Source organism: Phocoena phocoena, chromosome 9, assembly GCF_963924675.1.
Source record: "Phocoena phocoena chromosome 9, mPhoPho1.1, whole genome shotgun sequence".
NCBI classification, from domain to species: domain Eukaryota; kingdom Metazoa; phylum Chordata; class Mammalia; order Artiodactyla; family Phocoenidae; genus Phocoena; species Phocoena phocoena.
The window spans coordinates 48704945-48724401 of NC_089227.1; the positions used below are offsets into that span (position 1 = coordinate 48704945).

Consider the following 19457-nt stretch of genomic DNA (forward strand, 5'->3'; position numbering starts at 1 on the left):
GTTTTATTTTACCTGTACAGATTTCAATTTTATGGGTCTTTTACTTTTCAAATGTATAATATATAGATATGCTCTATCTTTATACTAACTCATTCCATTATAATTTTTACTGAGACTCTCATCTGTTTACCTAAATCTTTGATGCTTTAGGCCCCATTTGTCAAAGCAGAATTCATTTTGTTCTTTAAAAGCATTGAACAAACCAGAAAATGCATCATACCATATAATGAGATGGAAAATGCTGAATTTGTGTGCTTTTTTCCCAGTAAAACACATTTAAAATTTTATCAAGTGACATTACATATTTTCTACAATTCAATTAAGAGTTAATAGAGATGCTAAGAAACAAGACCTATGACTAAAAACAAAGAGAAAAAAGACAATATAAACAGACCCACAGGTGATTCAGGTATTGAACCCATACATTAGTAACCCCTAAAGAGTATTTTCAAGAAAATAGGTGAAAAATCATCAGATCCCAATGACTTCACCAATGAATTCTTCCAATTATGTAAGGAATTAAGCTAGCATAACCTTGACTCTAAAACCTGACAAGCCATTACAAGAAAGGAAAATTACAGGCAAGTTTCTCTCATGAATAAAGATATATAAATTTTTAACAAATATTGTCAAATTGAAGTAAATCTTATATGAAAAAAGAATACTATATCATGATCAAATTGAGTTCATTCTGGGAATGCAAAGTTGGTTTAACATTTTAAAATTAATTTAATTCACCACATTAAAAGAAGAATTTAAAAGCTGATCATCTCAAAAGATTCAGAAAAAGAATATGATAAAATCCTATAACCATTAATGATTCTTAAAAAAAACGTCTCGGCAAACTAGGAACATAAACTTCTTGAATCTGACAAAGTATTTATAAAAAGTATCTATGAAAACATTTATATGTAATGTTATAATACTGAAAGTTATCACCTTGACTTTAGACATAAATTCAACACTGTGCTGGAGATCCTAACCAGTGCAATAAAGAAAAAAATAGAAAAAGAAAAAGGATTAGGGATTGTAAATGAAGAAATAAAATTATCCACTTTTTATAGACAACTTGCTTGAATCAGTGGATAATCTATCAGAATTTACTTTTATTTCATTTTTATATACTAGCAACAGTTAGAAGAAATCCTTAAGAAATATACTATTCATAATAACATCAAAAATATCAATACATAGGGATACAAGACCTCTACACAGAAAACTATAGAACATTATTGTGAGAAATTGAGGAAACCCAATAGAATTAGAGAAATACATTGTGCTTAAGAATTGGAAAACTCCATGTTGTAAAGACATCATTGTTCCCCTACTGCAGTGCAAGCCCAGTCAAAACAGCAATAGGATTTTTTTAAAAGTAAAACTTGACAAGCTTTTTCTAAAACTTACATGGAAACACAAAAGGGTCTTAGATAAGACATTCTCGACAAAGAAGAGCATTGTAGGAGGACTTGTTTTACTAAGTCATTATAAAGCTATTTAAGAGAGTGAGTTGCTGAAGCAAGGATAAAAGAATAGACCAATGGAATAAACAGAGAGCTTATAAAAAGGCAACAGATGTAGAAGTACTTGGTTCATGAGAAAGAACTGGGGGAGATGGGAAAAGAACAGTATTTTTAATAATAATGATAATGGAAAAATTGGGTATCCATACAGGAAAAAAAATGCAACTTGATTACTATCTCATACCATACACGAAACTAATTATAGTTAAAGTATAGATATAAATGTGAATGACAAAACACTAATAATTTAGAGTGCAAGAAAGATTCAGATGTCCACTAAATTTTTCCTCAAAACTGTGACTACTGAAGATCATACACAAACACCATCTTCGGGGCGTCTCCAGATGACTTCAGGGAAACGAAAATATAACTCTTCACCGCCACCCCCCCACAATAAATCCTGCAGAATTCATCAAATGCCATTAGATAGTGGTAAGATGGGAATCCCCAGGTGGTCCAGTGGTTATGACTCCGTGCTTCCACTGCAGGGGGCCCAAGTTCAATCCCTGGTTGGGGAACTAAGATCCCACAAGCTGCGTGGTGCGACCAGAAAATAAAAAAATAAATTTAATTAAATAGTGATAAGGCAAGATTAGAGTTCTGGAAATTTTAATCTGGTGTGTTTGAGGGGAGTGGACCTGAAAGCGAGGAAATTAAGAAGCCCCAGCAAGATTTGGTGTGTTTGAAACTTTTAATAATATCATTAGTTTTGAAATGGAAAGAAAGGAGCAAATCAAAAAGACACTTCAAGAGGACTTGGCCATTGGGTTGATGGTGTTGGCAAAGTGGGGAAAGGTCATAGTGACTCAGAGGTTTTGAGGCTTAATCATATCATTAACAAGGGTAGAAAATCAGACAGGCAAACTGCTTTGGGGAAGATAATGACTGAGTTTGAGATAATGGCAGGATATCCAAACAGAAATGCTCAAAAGAATGGTAGAAATAAGTTACTGGAAATAAAGGGGCCAGGCCTAGAGTGACAGAGTAGGATATCAGTAACGTCTGCGGGTAAATGACACATGGCTGGCTACTCACTGTCTGTCCCAATTCTCTCACATCTATTCACTGAGTTACAATTGTGGTGTCATCTGCGTAAGCTCGGCTGGTTTTGGAGTAGAGGGGAAAGGACACTGCTGGTATAGAGACTGACAATTCTTCAGAGGGCTGCCTGTGAGTAACTCTTAAGTCACACAGATACTAAGCAAAACCGTGAACTAAGCTTGTCTTAAGGCCTTCTAGATAAAGAGTTGTATCAATAGACCCTGGCAAACTACTCTATTATTCCACTAGCATTAGAATCTGTCACGTACTTTCTTTCATCAGTTAAGTTAACCCTCACCCAGCAGAATATTAGTGGGGTATGAAGCCTCACCTGAAGACCAGTCCACTTAATTTTTTCAGTTGAGCTGAGGAAGGACACTGGTCATCTGGTGTGGAAGAAAAGCCTCTTCATAACTCTTTTCCTATTCTCTCTGGTACAGGGATAAGGCACTAGATAAATATTCATGGCCATGCATAATGGATGTCATTGGTCACTGTCCCTCTAATGAATGGCACCTGTATGCAAAAAAAAAAAGAAAGTCATTATTTAATGGAAAAAAGTTCTAAGTGGTCCAGATTTCAGAGGACTGCATAACCATGAATATTTATGTAACACGTTATCATTTAAAAACACTTTTTAAAATCTTTTCAAAGCTTTCTAATTGAGCTATAAAAATTCACCCTGGCCTAGAATAGGCATGCATGCTAAGTGCCCAGAAGTGCCGTATCAATCCTCTACTACAGTTTGAGTGCTGAGGCTGTGAAGGCAAATTCTCTCTCCCCTGCTCCTATGAAATCAATTTTTCTAATTTTCTCTGTAAGAGTTCTTATTTCCACATAACTCCTTGATAACAGTTATTGCTCAAATTATGTTTTTGACCTTGAGGCCCTATTTATAGAGAATTTTTAACAGGGGGGAAATACTTGGGCAAGAGAAGAAATCAAATTCCTAGCATCTCCCATAAAGACCTGCTTCAAACAAGATCAGGTCTTTATCCTTGCCTCCCAAGAGAAAATGGTTTTCTAACCCCAATAAAGATAATTCAATAAAATAAAATAAACAAGAGTAAAGGCACGTGGCCAAACACACCTGGGTTAGGAATACAAATCATTGCCCTAACCAACTAACCATAACTTTCACGGCTGGTTTATGATAGTGATAAAGGCCTCAGTGATGGGAGTGAGCACAGAGCCCTAAGCTATTGCATGAAATCTGTTTATGGCTCAGAGCAGAGGTCAAGAGCTTTTATGCAAGGACTCAAACCACATACATGCTTTAATGTACTAAGAAATAACCTTTTCCCCTACCCCTGAGTCCACTTAGAGACTCTGCTCTGCCCAAAGTTCTGGAATCCCTATCACTCAACATCAGCTGCTTGGATCAACCAGGGATGGACCCCTTACCCATGTTTGACCAATCGGAATTCTCTTCCAGAAAACTCGTACTGGGAAACGGTTTGCTACACGGATCAAACTGGAAGGTCAAAGAGACATGGGGCCGAGACTTTCATTCTGGAACAGTTATAGGAATCCAGTGTTCAAAGAGAAGAGTAAAGTAGGTGAGAGGTGCTGCGAGAAGATACCACGTAGCCCCAGAGGGACAAAATCAGCTGCATCTGGACTCTCCACAAAGAAGCCAGGCTCTACTTTGTGCAATTGTAATCCACAATGTCCACCTTGAAATTCTGTCTTCCTATTTGTCCCAAAATGCAAAAAAACAAAAAGCCCTGCAAGAAATATAACATCATGCCAACTTTACTCATTGTTAACTTTACTGTTCATTTAAAAATACCTTTTAAAACAGTTTGTAAGTTAGATATTCTGGTTTCTAACATTGAGTCATAATGCAGAGCCTTTTAAAACATACAACACCAATATTTTCTAAGCAATGGAAATTAAACGTATCATCTTTAACCTAAAACAATGTTTTATAAATGTCAAAAATCTCTCTAAAATTGGAATATTAAAAGGGCAGCCTATGCAAAGTGCAGTTTGAAATTTAGCTCTGCTATGGGTCCAGATATTCAGAAAAAAAAAAAATCAAAGCTACTGATTCACTGACATTAAGGAAGGAGTCATTTCCCAGAATGAGGTCTAAGTAATACATCCGAATTTCTGGAAGAGTGAAACGTCTTGGAGTTAAACACAAGAAAAACCCTTATCCCTGCAATCACACCCTATCATTCAGGTTTTCTGGGATCATGCCTGCCTTGAGAAAAATTTTTCTACTGCTTATACATGCCAAGTCACAAGAATTTCACTCATCTATGGTTCATTAACCACTTACTGAGACCAGCTTGGTGGGTGGTTTGGGAAAACGGTGCAACTAACAACCTCTTCCCTTCCTTCTTCTTTCCTTCTGCTTGGGGCAGCACCTGCATGCTCTATTTTCTTGTTTCCCTGAGAATCTCACCTCTCAGTTATTTCACCTTGATCAGTCTCTCCCTGTCGATATATATATCCTCTGTATTCACTCACTTTCTTCCTTTTTCTCTACCAACTATGTCCCCATTACCTTGGAAGATTTCTCTCTGCAGCCCAGGGCCAAGTTCACCAGTTTGCAATCTTTGCTGTTGCATAGGTCTCTTGGCTAGAAGAACATCCTGCCTGGTTTAATGCTCTGCACTCACTGTTTTGAACTAATGGAACCATGGAGCATGCATATGAGCAGAGGAGATGGCAATATGCATGTTTATTGTTCATTGCCACCCCATTCACATGTAACACTTGTGATGTTCCACAAGCACAGAATTCCAGTGGACACATAATGCATGGAAGTTCTGCAAAACTGAAAGTGAGTACAAAGTAAGTGTTTTAAGTCTGTGACTGAATAAGTGTGGGCACTGACAGCCCTGAAAGACCACATGAACCAGAAGTTCTTCTGCAGAAAGAAGAAAACATCCAAGGAAACTTATATTCTTCCTTACTCATCTTACTTCCTTGTATTAGGCAGTTATATTTAAAATGACATCGAAGGAAAGGAAAAGATAGGGCAACCGTAATTACTTTACTTTTCAGTCCCTCCTAACTCACCAATAAGATGAAGACCAAGTTTTGGTAGACTATCAAGACCTGGCACACATCAAGATTGGAATAAAAACAGTTGAGTTAGTTTTGTACAGTGTTTCTACAAAATATTATACATGCTCACGTATGAGCTATGAAATTCGAACTGTGTGATTTTGGTGATTTCACATATGAGTTAAATGCTCTCATGCTTGCATTTAAAACTGAACAATCTAAAGGGTAAAATTCATGCCAATAATTTAAAATTTTATTTTTCTTTACTTAGAAGGACATAAAATGTCCTTCAAATATTATGCTTGATACACTGAATTTGTTTCATGATTGGAAATTTTGTTAATGCTGATTTAGCCAGTTTTGAAAAAGAAAAGTTTCAAATTTTGCACCACGATTCAGACATTTCCTGCTCATATTCTTGTTTCTGTAATTACTACAAGAAATAGTAGTAAAGACTAATTGTCATTTTTCGTCATTCATTTCCTAGAGACCCCAAAGATTAGATGTTTTCTATGAAATTATCCTATGAGAATTGAAAAAAAGTTCTAAATACTCTTCATCTCTAAGAATTTTATTGGTCTTCATTCAGTAAGAAGATTAGGGATTTTATTAAAAAGGAAAAGAAAAATAGAAAATGATAAAAGTGAAGAGAACTCCCTCTAGTCTCTATGTCAACTGTGGTCCCACTGAAGAACTATTTTTCTGTGTATTAAATGCATCTTTTCCACTTCATTTTTTGCATGCAAAATCTTCTCAGATGGGATTATCCTAACTTGAGACTGGCAACAGAAGTGATAAGCAACTATTTGGATTTTTGGGTCACAAGCTCAATACAAACCAACTTTGCCTGTCTTGAGTTATATTCTTGGTACCCTTTATTACTTTATTTTTTATCCCTTTTATATTTTATTATTATATCTCCCTACTATGTAGGGGAAGTAGTTTATAAAAGGATAAGTACATATGTAATTTAAATGATGTTTTGGTAAACTCAACATTAGATTTAAAAAATTACATTAATATGAGAAAGCCTTCTTTAAGCAAGATGATTTTTCTGACATGTTTTGCTTATAGAACACGTGTACTTCTTACAAAAGAACTGTCACAGATTGTAAGATAAAATGCCATCATCTCTCTTATTGAAACGTCAGTGTTTATTTGCAATAATTATTTCTGATAAAATCTTCATTTAATTCTCATGTTTTTAGAGAATGATTGTTTATTTTTATGAATACTGTTTTCCTCTCAAAACGCTATTGGATTAAGCTTATTTCCCAGATTAATAACTTTTATTAAAAATTGTTTTTTTGGGTGTGTGTATTTTACAAAAACGACCTTAGAGCAGAAACTTACTCTGACACTACTATAGTCAATGTTCATACTGAGACACTATGAGGGAACACTAAATGATCAGACATTGCATTCTCAGAAGTCTATAGTATGGAGATTATCCCACTGTCATACAGCAGCGATGACAAAACAGCAAGCATCCAGTGGTTTTTGAGCATCTAATATGTATCAGACTTCTTTTTATAAAAAGTTATCTCATTTAATCCTCACGATAATCCTGTGAGATAAAATGAAATTCTAGGACTAATCCCGATTCCAGCACCACTCCACCCCAGCCAGCACCCCGTTTAAGTTGGCACATTACCCTGTGTAAACTGTATTTCAGTATCCTTTGTGTAAGTTAAAAAGGTCTAAGTGGGAGGAAGTTGAGGGGTCCCTCGAGCCCTTAACAGCTAATGGCCGCGGTTCTTTCCAGAAATGCAACAAACTCGGAAACAGGGAACGAAGTCTTCAGTGCTTCCGAGGAGACCCTGTTACTTTTATCGACTGTTTTAATCCGAGCAGCAGCCCTAGTGCAAGGGGCCTGGTTTTCCCTACACCACTGGTGACCCGGCACCGATGGGCTATACTCTTCCTTCCCGTCTATGGGTCTCAGATTACTTATGTGTGAGATCAGAAACTTGGATAAAGTTTTCTTTGACTTTACCTGAACTAACTCGAGGTGAGAGGAAGTGAAAGGCGGCACCTGGAAAGAGAAGTCAACCATCCTCTCATGGTCTGGGAGGAACAGATGTATAGCGTTAAACTCGGGGGCCGACAGCTGAGAGAAAGAGCCAGGCCGCAGCTGAGATCCATAGTCCCAGGCCCGCAGTCAGAACCGGGTAAGCGCGCGTCCCTTTTCCGGAAGCCCCGCCCGCTCCTCCAGCCTGGTTCACCCCCACGCCCCTACCACATTCCCGGCCTCGGCGGCGAACTACATTTCCCAGAATGTAGTTCGGTCATGCGGCCGCCTCGCAGGGCGCCGAGAAGCGCCTTGGGTGACGCCATCAGCCAGCGCCACGTTTAGACTACCCTGATGTCGTGGCGCTTTAGGGGAAGAAGTTGGTGTTTCGCCGGGACCCGGTACTGAGGGCGCAGTCCGGGTGACCCCTGGCCTCTTCCCAACCCTCCGCCCGCCTTTTCCCCCGCTCCTCTGGCAGGATGAGGCGTGCAGGCCTGGGTAAGAAGAGGGCTGAGATTCTAAGTTCGGGGGCCCTAGAACTGGCCGTGCTGGGCGCGGGGACGCGGAAGGAAATCGGATCTGTTTCATGTCTCTGGAATCTGAACCAGAGAGCAGGGTGTATGGAGGGGTCTTTGGAGGCGATACCAAGTGGAAACACACCATTTGTCCGAGATCCTGGGGCGTGCCTTAAGTTTAGTTCAGTCCCAGGTATGGATGGTAGGTTTACAGAGAGTAGTGGAGGACTGGAGGTGAGGTATGTACAGGTGCCGACTCAGTGATGAGTCTTTAGTGTTATTGACGGTCTGAGCGTGATTATGGAAATTGCTGTCTTCGGTTTCTTTTTATTGGACCCGATGTTAGTTTCTTCAGAAGCAAAGTTTGAAGAGTGAGTGTTGCATGCAGAGCACACTAATAATAATCATATTAGCCTGGTTACAGTGAGTTACAAAGGTAAACGTACGTATCATTACTGTTAAAGGCCGTTTTACCGAGAACAGTTCTTATCTGAGCCTTGTTCCACTGGTAAGACGGTAGAATGTAGTAATTCTTGGTTACTTAGCATTTGTTCTTGACCTTTTAGCTTAGGAAGCAGGTTCACCAAGCAGCAGGAACAAATTAGGCACAAGGACTTATAATGGGCTATTATAACACAGAGCCATTAAAACAGCATTTTCTGGTTCTGAAACTATTAAGTGATAATTGGGAAAAAGAAAAAACCTGCCAAATCAGTGTACAATATACCTGAGAAAATATATGAAATATTGAAAAAAGATAATGTTACCTTTTTTAGTTCTTATAAGATGGAAAAAGAAAAAAAAAGTTTTCAACTGTCAGGTATTTAAAGTTAGTGAAAGTTGCCAGTAGCTCTAGGCATGTACATTCATTAGTAAATTGTAGTATGAGAAACAGCTTTTGAAAAATGTAGTTTTTGTGAATACTTGGATCATAGAAGGAAAGTTGGCCAAGTAAATTGTAGAGAAAAAATATAACTCATTTTGAACAAGGTTAGTTTTATATGCCTAAATGTTTTTCCTTTTTATCATTACTAATGACAGCAAACATTTATTGTGTACTTGAGTAAGCTGTAGGTATACAGTCGTTTGTAGCTCTGCTTGTGTTCCCCAAAGCTTCCAATCTAGTTGAGGAGTAGAAATATGTACAAAGATAAATTATAGTACAAGGCGGTAGCTATACAACCAAATACCAAATAAGTTCTACAGGTAGTGAATGTCTCGGGGATTTCACAGATAGAGCACTTGGTACTCTGTGGAGACATAGGAACTTGAACTAAAGCTTAAATAATGAAGTGTAGGAGAGGTAATTTCCAGTTGGAAGGATGACCCTTTCCCCCCAGAAATAGTTGTAGGGCTGGAATCTAGAATTATGAATGATGTGTTTTAAAGGATTATGATTAAGCCTATTTGGTTGAAGTAGAAGACATAGAACCAGAACCAACCACATTGTGTAGACCTTTGAGTGCTAGGCCAAGGAATTTGGATCTCATTGGTAGGTCTTTTGGCCCCTTTGAATGTTTTTGTGCAGCAGTGTGCCATGATAAATTGCAGGAAAGGGACTAGAGAAATGATGGTTCTGAGCCCTGACTGTACATTAGAATCACCTGGAGAGCTTTTAGGGCTTTGATACCCGGACCCCAGCCCAGACTAATGAAATTACAATCTCTAGAATAGAGTGGTTTTTTGTTTGTTTGTTTTTAAGCTCCCCTGTAGTTGAGAGGAGGAAAGGTGATGTATCAATTGCTGTAATTTACATTGGTATGATGTGACATGATGTGACAGGAGCTTTTTTTTTTTTTTTTTAAAGGATCAGTCTGTATTGACCTGGAACTTTAAACCTGGGATCGTGAATCAGTAGATATTCATGTGGAGAAGCTTCCACACTTCACATGTCCCTCTCGGTGATTTGGTTCAGTTATTGACAGAAACTATCCAAAAGTAGCATTTGTCTAATGGACAAAGTCTGAGGATCATCTTTGGCACCCATTAGCTTTCCAACAACTTTTTATAGCAGTTAAGTCACACAAAGAATAACAACTCCTAACATTTTATTTTATTTATTTATTTATTAATATTGGTAGTGAATGATGGTGTGAGGGAAGATTAACTCTTTAATAGAAGAAATGTGCCTTGAGGGCTTCCCTGGTGGCGCAGTGGTTGAGAGTCCGCCTGCCGATGCAGGGGACACGGGTTCGTGCCCTGGTCCGGGAGGATCCCACGTGCCGCGGAGCGGCTGGGCCCGTGAGCCATGGCCGCTGAGCCTGCGCGTCCGGAGCCTGTGCTCCGCGACGGGAGAGGCCACAACAGAGAGGCCCGTGTACCGCAAAGAAAAAAAAAAAAAAAAAAGAAATGTGCCTTGAAATACTTCTGAGAATTTCACTTTTAATAAATGCGACAGTATTGAAGAACTCTAAAAATAAAATTAAGATAGGGAAAAATAACAATAAAGGAAGTGAGACAAATAGCCATTAATTTAGAAATGAATTCCTTGGTTGTCAAGTGGTTAAATTCATCCAGTCAGTAATGACTTATTGGACAAACGTTATATATCTAGGACCTTAGTCACATAAAATATGAAGACATTTTTCTTTTCTGTAAGGATTTTGGTCCTTATTAGAGTTTGTACAGAGTATCATTGATGAATAGGGTGAGAATGCATTGTTTAAATAATTATTTTAATCACTGAGTGGAGGAAAATATTATGTCTAGTCACCTGAGTCCTTAAATTTTATAATGGCACACTTAGCTTTGTGGATAGTGTGTCAGCAGTTGAGGGAAAATTTGGGGAAAGCGACTCCTTCTCCTCAGGAACATACTCATTTAGCATTTTGTTGGGGTTTTTGTGGTGGTGGAGATTGTGTGTCTGCTGCATGTAAAGTACTTATTAGGTACAGGGGATATAGAAGAAGGTTGAGACACTGCCTCACTGCCTCTGTCCTCAAAGAAGCCTGTGACCCCACTGCTGACAAAGGCAGGCACATTCAAAGTTGAATAACAGTGAATTCAGATTCTGTTCATTAATTAGTTAATTTACAGGTATTTACTGGGTGTGCCTTACTGGGTGTGTGTATATTTGTGGGGGGCATCTATAGCCACGAGCAGAACAAATTTACTTTCTGCCCTTGGAGTGCAGTCTAGAGTGTGATATTAGTGTTACATATAGTCAGAGCTGTAAGAATTCAAAGGAGAGAGTTTTGCTTTTTAGAGAAAGTGAGCTTTGTGCTGTGCCTTGAAAGAGCTTTCTGTTCACGCTTTGACCTTTCTTCAACAACCAGTGCTGCCTGCTACTTCCGGCCCTTCCATATGTTACTGTCACTGCCACTCCATCCACTCTTTGAGTTTACGGAGACCTTTAGTTTCTGTATCATCCCTTTCCTCCATATTCTCAGGCTTCTGTTAACACTACTTCAGTCCTTGTCCAGTTGAATCCCCATAATCCATATATTCACCCAGTCTTTTTGCAAGGAATCTCATCCTCTTGGGGCTCTGTTCTTCAGCAGCCCCAACACTGTAAACCTCCAACTCTTGATCAGTCCAACCATCCAGCGTTTCATGGGCTAACTTAGGCTGATGAGTTCTTCTGGAGAAAAATCACACTACAATATATTGCCTCAGCCAGGATTGCTTTATCCCTGTAGTAATCCTGTATAACCCTAGTCACTTTCCTCCATTATTCTCTTTACTGTTTATTCCCCCAAATGATCACCATTCTTCAAAGACAGGCTTTTCTCTTTTTTACTGAGAAAATTGTCAATAGTTTAAAAAAAAATGCGGTTAGATAACACTGTCAGCTATGCTTTCCTCTCTCAATCCTCCAACATGTTAGTATATGTATTCACTGTTCAAGGCTCACTCTACCTGTTTGATGGCCTGATGAATATCAAGTACTATATTAGGCAGTGGCTGGGACTATAGTCCTGTATCCCAATGCTATTCCCTAGAAGATGAGCTCCAAAAAGTGGCACCTAGAAAGAACAATGAATCTGATACATGGAGTTTCTCAAGTATTTGTTGAAGAATGAATGAGTCCCTCTCTTAAATCTCAGCTAATATTCTCCAAGTTATTCCAGCTCTTTTCTATTTAAAAGAAAGAGATGCTAGTAAAGGACCCTCCCTCTGCCATGAACTTCATCCTGCTGTATTATCCTCTTTCTGCCTTTCTCTTCATAGCCAAGCTTCTTCCATAGGTAGTTGATGTTATGATACTTTTAGATTTTTTTTTAAACTGTGTAGTTCTAGGGAGCAGGAAATGTGTCCAGAATCTCTTTATATATCAGTGCCTATTTCAGTGTCTTGTGGGCAGTCAATATGCAGTCAACAAATGTGTTTTGAACTGAATTCAGTATTCTTTGCTTAAGAGAGGGTATTAGAATTGTTCTAATCTCTATTTGGTTATTAATTTTTAAAGTTCATTTGGAGTGTGAATAATAGACATACATGGTCTGCAACGCCCTCCAGGGGTCTTTTTCAGTTCTTTCTTGTCAAGGTTTCAAAAGTTTTTGCTGCAACTCTGCTTGTGACTCTAATCCTTGCAGGTGAAGGAGTACCTCCTGGCAACTATGGGAACTATGGCTATCCTAATAGTGGGTATAGTGCCTGTGAAGAAGAAAATGAGAGACTCACGGAAAGTCTGAGAAACAAAGTAACTGCTATAAAATCTGTAAGTATAAAGCACATATTATATACTTTTTAATTTGTGTATTTATATATACATGTATATTTTATTTATTTTTTAAACATCTTTATTGGGGTATAATTGCTTTACAATGGTGTGTTAGTTTCTGCTTTATAACAAAGTGAATCAGCTATACATATACATATGTTCCCATATGTCTTCCCTCTTGCGTCTCCCTCGCTCCCACTCTCCCCATCCCACCCTTCCAGGCTGTCACAAAGCACCGAGCTAATATCCCTGTGCCTTGCGGCTGCTTCCCCCCAGCTATCTACCTTACTACGTTTGTTAGTGTGTATATGTCCATGACTCTCTCTCGCCCTGTCAAAACTCACCCTTCCCCCTCCCCATATCCTTAAGTCCGTTCTCCAGTAGGTCTGCGTCTTTATTCCTATCTTACCCCTAGGTTCTTCATGACATTTTTTCCCCTTAAATTCCATATATATGTGTTAGCATACGGTATTTGTCTTTTTCTTTCTGACTTACTTCACTCTGTATGACAGACTCTAGGTCTATCCATCTCATTACAAATAGCTCAATTTCATTTCTTTTTAAGGCTGAGTAATATTCCATTGTGTATATGTGCCACATCTTCTTTATCCATTCATCCGATGATGGGCGCTTAGGTTGTTTCCATGTCCTGGCTATTGTAAATAGAGCTGCAATGAACATTTTGGTACATGACTCTTTTTGAATTTTGGTTTTCTCAGGGTATATGCCAAGTAGTGGGATTGCTGGGTCATATGGTAATTCTATTTGTAGTTTTTTAAGGAACCTCCATACTGTTCTCCACAGTGGCTGAACCAATTCACATTCCCACCAGCAGTGCAAGAGTGTCCCCTTTTCTCCACACCCTCTCCAGCATTTATTGTTTCTAGATTTTTTGATGATGGCCATTCTGACGGGTGTGAGATGATATCTCATTGTAGTTTTGATTTGCATTTCTCTAATGATTAATGATGTTGAGCATTCTTTCATGTGTTTGTTGGCATTCTGTATATCTTCTTTGGAGAAATGTCTATTTAGGTCTTCTGCCCATTTTTGGATGGGGTTGTTTGTTTTTTTGTTATTGAGCTGCATGAGCTGCTTGTAAATTTTGGAGATTAATCCTTTGTCAGTTGCTTCATTTGCAAATGTTTTCTCCCATTCTGAGGGTTGTCTTTTGGTCTTGATTATGGTTTCCTTTGCTGTGCAAAAGCTTTGAAGTTTCATTAGGTCCCATTTGTTTATTTTTGTTTTTATTTCCATTACTCTAGGAGGTGGGTCAGAAAGGATCTTGCTGTGATTTATGTTATAGGGTGTTCTTCCTATGTTTTCCTCTAAGAGTTTGATAGTTTCTGGCCTTACATTTAGGTCTTTAATCCATTTTCAGCTTATTTTTGTTTATGGTGTTAGGGAGTGATCTTATCTCATACTTTTACATGTACCTGTCCAGTTTTCCCAGCACCATTTATTGAAGAGGCTGTCCTTTCTCCACTGTACATTCCTGCCTCCTTTATCAAAGATAAGGTGTCCATATGTGCGTGGGCTTATCTCTGGGCTTTCTATCCTGTTCCACTGATCTATCTTTCTGTTTTTGTGCCAGTACCATACTGTCTTGATTACTGTTGCTTTGTAGTATAGTCTGAAGTCAGGGAGCCTGATTCCTCCAGCTCCATTTTTCGTTCTCAAGATTGCTTTGGCTATTCGGGGTCTTTTGTGTTTCCATACAAATTGTGAAATTTTTTGTTCTAGTTCTGTGAAAAATGCCAGTGGTAGTTTGATAGGGATTGCATTGAATCTGTAGATTGCTTTGGGTAGTAGAGTCATTTTCACAATGTTGATTCTTCCAATCCAAGAACATGGTATATCTCTCCATCTATTTGTATCATCTTTAATTTCTTTCATCAGTGTCATAATTTTCTGCATACAGGTCTTTCGTCTCCTTAGGTAGGTTTATTCCTAGATATTTTATTCTTTTTGTTGCAATGGTAAATGGGAGTGTTTTCTTGATTTCACTTTCAGATTTTTCATCATTAGTATATAGGAATGCCAGAGATTTCTGTGCATTAATTTTGTATCCTGCTACTTTACCAAATTCATTGATTAGCTCTAGTAGTTTTCTGGTAGCATCTTTAGGATTCTCTATGTATAGTATCATGTCATCTGCAAACAGTGACAGCTTTACTTCTTTTTTTCCGATTTGGATTCCTTTTATTTCCTTTTCTTCTCTGATTGCTGTGGCTAAAACTTCCAAAACTATGTTGAATAAGAGTGGTGAGAGTGGGCAACCTTGTCTTGTTCCTGATCTTAGTGGAAATGCTTTCAGTTTTTCACCATTGAGGATGATGTTTGCTGTGGGCTTGTCATATATGGCTTTTATTATGTTTAGGAAAGTTCCCTCTATGCCTACTTTCTGGAGGGTTTTTATCATAAATGGGTGTTGAATTTTGTCTAAAGCTTTCTCTGCATCTATTGAGATGATCATATGGTTTTTCTCCTTCAATTTGTTAATATGGTTTATCACATTGATAGATTTGCGTATATTGAAGAATCCTTGCATTCCTGGAATAAACCCCACTTGATCATGGTGTATGATCCTTTTAATGTGCTGTTGGATTCTGTTTGCTAGTATTTTGTTGAGGATTTTTGCATCTATGTTCATCAGTGATATTGGCCTGTAGTTTTCTTTCTTTGTGACATCCTTGTCTGGTTTTGGTATCAAGGTGATGGTGGCTTCGTAGAAGGAATTTGGGAGTGTTCCTCCCTCTGCTATATTTTGGAAGAGTTTGAGAAGGATAGGTGTTAGCTCTTCACTAAACGTTTGATAGAATTCACCTGTGAAGCCATCTGGTCCTGGGCTTTTGTTTGTTGGAATTGTTTTTAATCACAGTTTCAATTTCAGTGCTTGTGATTGGTCTGTTCATATTTTCTATTTCTTCCTGATTCAGTCTTGGCAGGTTGTGCATTTCTAAGAATTTGTCCATTTCTTCCAGATTGTCCATTTTATTGGCATAGAGTTGCTTGTAGTAATCTCTCATGATTTTTTTTATTTCTGCAGTGTCAGTTGTTACTTCTCCTTTTTCATTTCTAATTCTATTGATTTGAGTCTTCTCCCTTTTTTTCTTGATGAGTCTGGCTAGTGGTTTATCTATTTTGTTTATCTTCTCAAAGAACCAGCTTTTAGTTTTATTGATCTTTGCTATGGTTTCCTTCATTTCTTTTTCATTTATTTCTGATCTGATTTTTATGATTTCTTTCCTTCTGCTAGCTTTGGGGTTTTTTTGTTCTTCTTTCTCTAATTGCTTGAGGTGCAAGGTTAGGTTGTTTATTCGAGATGTTTCCTGCTTCTTAAGGTGGGCTTGTATTGCTATAAACTTCCCCCTTAGAACTGCTTTTGCTGCATCCCATAGGTTTTGGGTCGTTGTGTCTCCATTGTCATTTGTTTCTAGGTATATTTTTATTTCCTCTTTGATTTCTTCAGTGATCACTTCATTATTAAGTAGTGTATTGTTTAGCCTCCATGTGTTTGTATTTTTTACAGATCTTTTCCTGTAATTGATATCTAGTCTCATGGCTTGTGGTCGGAAAAGATACTTGAAACAATTTCAGTTTTCTTAAATTTACCAAGGCTTGATTTGTGACCCAAGATATGATCTATCCTGGAGAATGTTCCATGAGCACTTGAGAAAAATGTGTATTCTGTTGTTTTTGGATGGAGTGTCCTATAAATATCAATTAAGTCCATCTTGTTTAATGTATCATTTAAAGCTTGTGTTTCCTTATTTATTTTCATTTTGGATGATCTGTCCATGGGTGAAAGTGGGGTGTTAAAGTCCCCTACTATGAATGTGTTACTGTCGATCTCCCCTTTTATGGTTGTTAGTATTTGCCTTATGTATTGAGGTGCTCCTATGTTGGGTGCATAAATATTTACAATTGTTATATCTTCTTCTTGGATCGATCCCTTGATCATTATGTAGTGTCCTTCTTTGTCCCTTTTAATAGTCCTTATTTTAAAGTCTATTTTGTCTGATATGAGAATTGCTACTCCAGCTTTCTTTTGGTTTCCATTTGCATGGAATATCTTTTTCCATCCCCTTACTTTCAGTCTGTATGTGTCTCTAGTTCTGAAGTGGGTCTCTTGTAGACAGCATATATAAGGGTCTTGTTTTTGTATCCATTCAGCCAATCTGTGTCTTTTGGTGGGAGCATTTGGTCCATTTACATTTAAGGTAATTATCGATATGTATGTTCCTATTTCCATTTTATATATTGTTTTGGGTTCGCTACTATAGGTCATTTCCTTCTCTTGTGTTTCGTGTCTAGAGAAGTTCCTTTAGCATTTGTTGTAAAGCTGGTTTGGTGGTGCTGAACTCTCTCAGCTTTTGCTTGTCTGTAAAGGTTTTAATTTCTCCATCAAATGTGAATGAGCTCCTTGCTGGGTAGAGTAGTCTTGGTTGCAGGCTATTTTCCTTCATCACTTTCAGTATGTCCTGCCACTCCCTTCTGGCTTGTAGGGTTTCTGCTGAGAGATCAGCTGTTAACCTTATGGGGATTCCCTTGTGTGTTATTTGTTGTTTTTCCCTTGCTGCTTTTAATATGCTTTCTTTGTATTTAATTTTTGACAGTTTGATTAATATGTGTCTTGGCGTGTTTCTCCTTGTATTTATCCTGTATAGGACCCTCTGTGCTTCCTGGACTTGATTAACTATTTCCTTTCCCATATTAGGGAAGTTTTCAACTATAATCTCTTCAAATATTTTCTCAGTCCCTTTCTTTCTTTCTTCTTCTTCTGGAACCCCTATAATTCGAATGTTGGTGCGTTTCATGTTGTCCCAGAGGTCTCTGAGACTGTCCTCAGTTCTTTTCATTCTTTTTTCTTTATTCTGCTCTGCAGTAGTTATTTCCACTACTTTATCTTCCAGGTCACTTATCCGTTCTTCTGCCTCAGTTATTCTGCTATTGATCCTATCTAGAGTGATTTTAATTTCAGTTATTGCATTGTTCATCGTTGCTTGTTTCATCTTTAGTTCTTGTAGGTCCTTGTTAACTGTTTCTTGCATTTTGTCCATTCTACTTCCAAGATTTCGGATCATCCTTACTATCATTATTCTGAATTCTTTTTCAGGTAGATTGCCTATTTCCTCTTCATTTGTTAGGTCTGGTGGGTTTTTATCTTGCTCCTTCATCTGCTGTGTGTTTTTCTGTCTTCTCATTTTGCTTATCTTACTGTGTTTGGGGTCTCCTTTTTGCAGGCTGCACTTTCGTAGTTCCCGTTGTTTTTGATGTCTGTCTCCAGTGGCTAAGGTTGTTTCAGTGGGTTGTGTAGGCTTCCTGGTGGAGGGGACTAGTGCCTGTGTTGTGCTGGATGAGGCTGGATCTTGTCTCTCTAGTGGGCAGGTTCACGTCTGGTGGTGTGTTTTGGGGTGTCTGTGGCCTTATTATGATTTTAGGCAGCCTCTCTGCTAATGGGTGGGGTTGTGTTCCTGTTTTGCTAGTTGTTTGGCATAGGTTGTCCAGCACTGTGGCTTGCTGGTCGTTGAGTGAAGCTGGGTGCTGGTGTTAAGATGGAGGTCTCTGGGAGATTTCCACCGTTTAATATTATGTGGAGCTGGGAGGTCTCTTGTTGACCAGTGTCCTGAAGTTGGCTCTCCAACCTCAGAGGCAGAGCCCTGACTCCTGGCTGGAGCACCAAGAGCCTTTCATCCACACAGCTCAGAATAAAAGGGAGAAAAAGTAGGGAGAATTAGTAGAAGTATGAGGAAAAAAAGAAGGAAAGGAGGAAAGGAAGGAAGGAAGAAAGAAGCAAAGAAGGAAAGAAAGGAGGGAGGGAGGGAGGAAGGAAGGAAGGAGGGAAAGAAGGAAAAAAAGACAGAAAGAAAGATGATACAGTAAAAATAAAGTATAATATAGTTATTGAATTAAAAAATATTTAGAAGAAAAAAAAAAAGGGACGGATAGAACCTTAGGACAAATGTTGGAAGCAAAGCTATACAGAGAAAATCTTACACAGAAGCATACACATACACCTTCACAAAAAGAGGTAAAGGGGGAAAAATCATAAATCCTGCTCCCTGAGACCACCTCCTCAATTTGGGGTGATTCATTGTCTAAAGGAGGGAAGGAAGGAAGGAAAGAAAGAAAGAACGAAGGTAAAGTATAATAAAGTTATTACAATTAAACTTATTAAGAAAAAGAATTTTTAAAAAAAAGTCATGGACGGATAGAGCCCTAGGACAAATGGTGGAAGCAAGAGTATACAGACAAGATCTCACACAGAAGCATACACGTACACATTCACAAAAAGAGGAAAAGGGAAAAAAATCATAGATCTCGCTCCTAAATTCCACCTCTTCAATTTGGGATCATTCCTTGTCTATTCAGGTATTCCACAGATGCAGGGTATATCTAGTTGGTTGTGGAGCTTTAATCCGCTGCTTCTGTGGCTGCTGGGAGAGATTTCCCTTTCTCTTTGTTCTCACAGCTCACAGGAGCTCAGCTTTGGATTTGGCCCTGCCTCTGCGTGTAGGTCGCTGGAGGGCGTCTGTTTTTTCGCTCAGACAGGACGGGGTTACAGGAGCCGCTGCTTCGGGGCCTCCGGCTCACTCAGGCCGGGGGTTGGGGGATAGGGGAAGGAGGGGCACTGCGTGCGGGGCGGGCCTGCGGCGGCAGAGGCAGCGTGAGGTTGCGGCAGA

The 19457-nt window shown here is 38.6% G+C and overlaps 1 protein-coding gene across 1 annotated transcript in view; it reads left to right on the plus strand.

The window, feature by feature from the left end:
* Positions 1 to 7956: 7956 nt before the first annotated feature.
* BET1 (Bet1 golgi vesicular membrane trafficking protein) overlaps positions 7957 to 19457 on the plus strand; it is a 34656-nt gene continuing 23155 nt past the window's right edge. The window contains exons 1-2 of the mRNA XM_065884319.1: positions 7957 to 8091; positions 12644 to 12768. Of these exons, the coding sequence (XP_065740391.1) occupies positions 8073 to 8091; positions 12644 to 12768 (144 nt within the window). The 5' untranslated portion in view covers positions 7957 to 8072. The remainder of the gene's footprint in view (positions 8092 to 12643; positions 12769 to 19457) is intronic.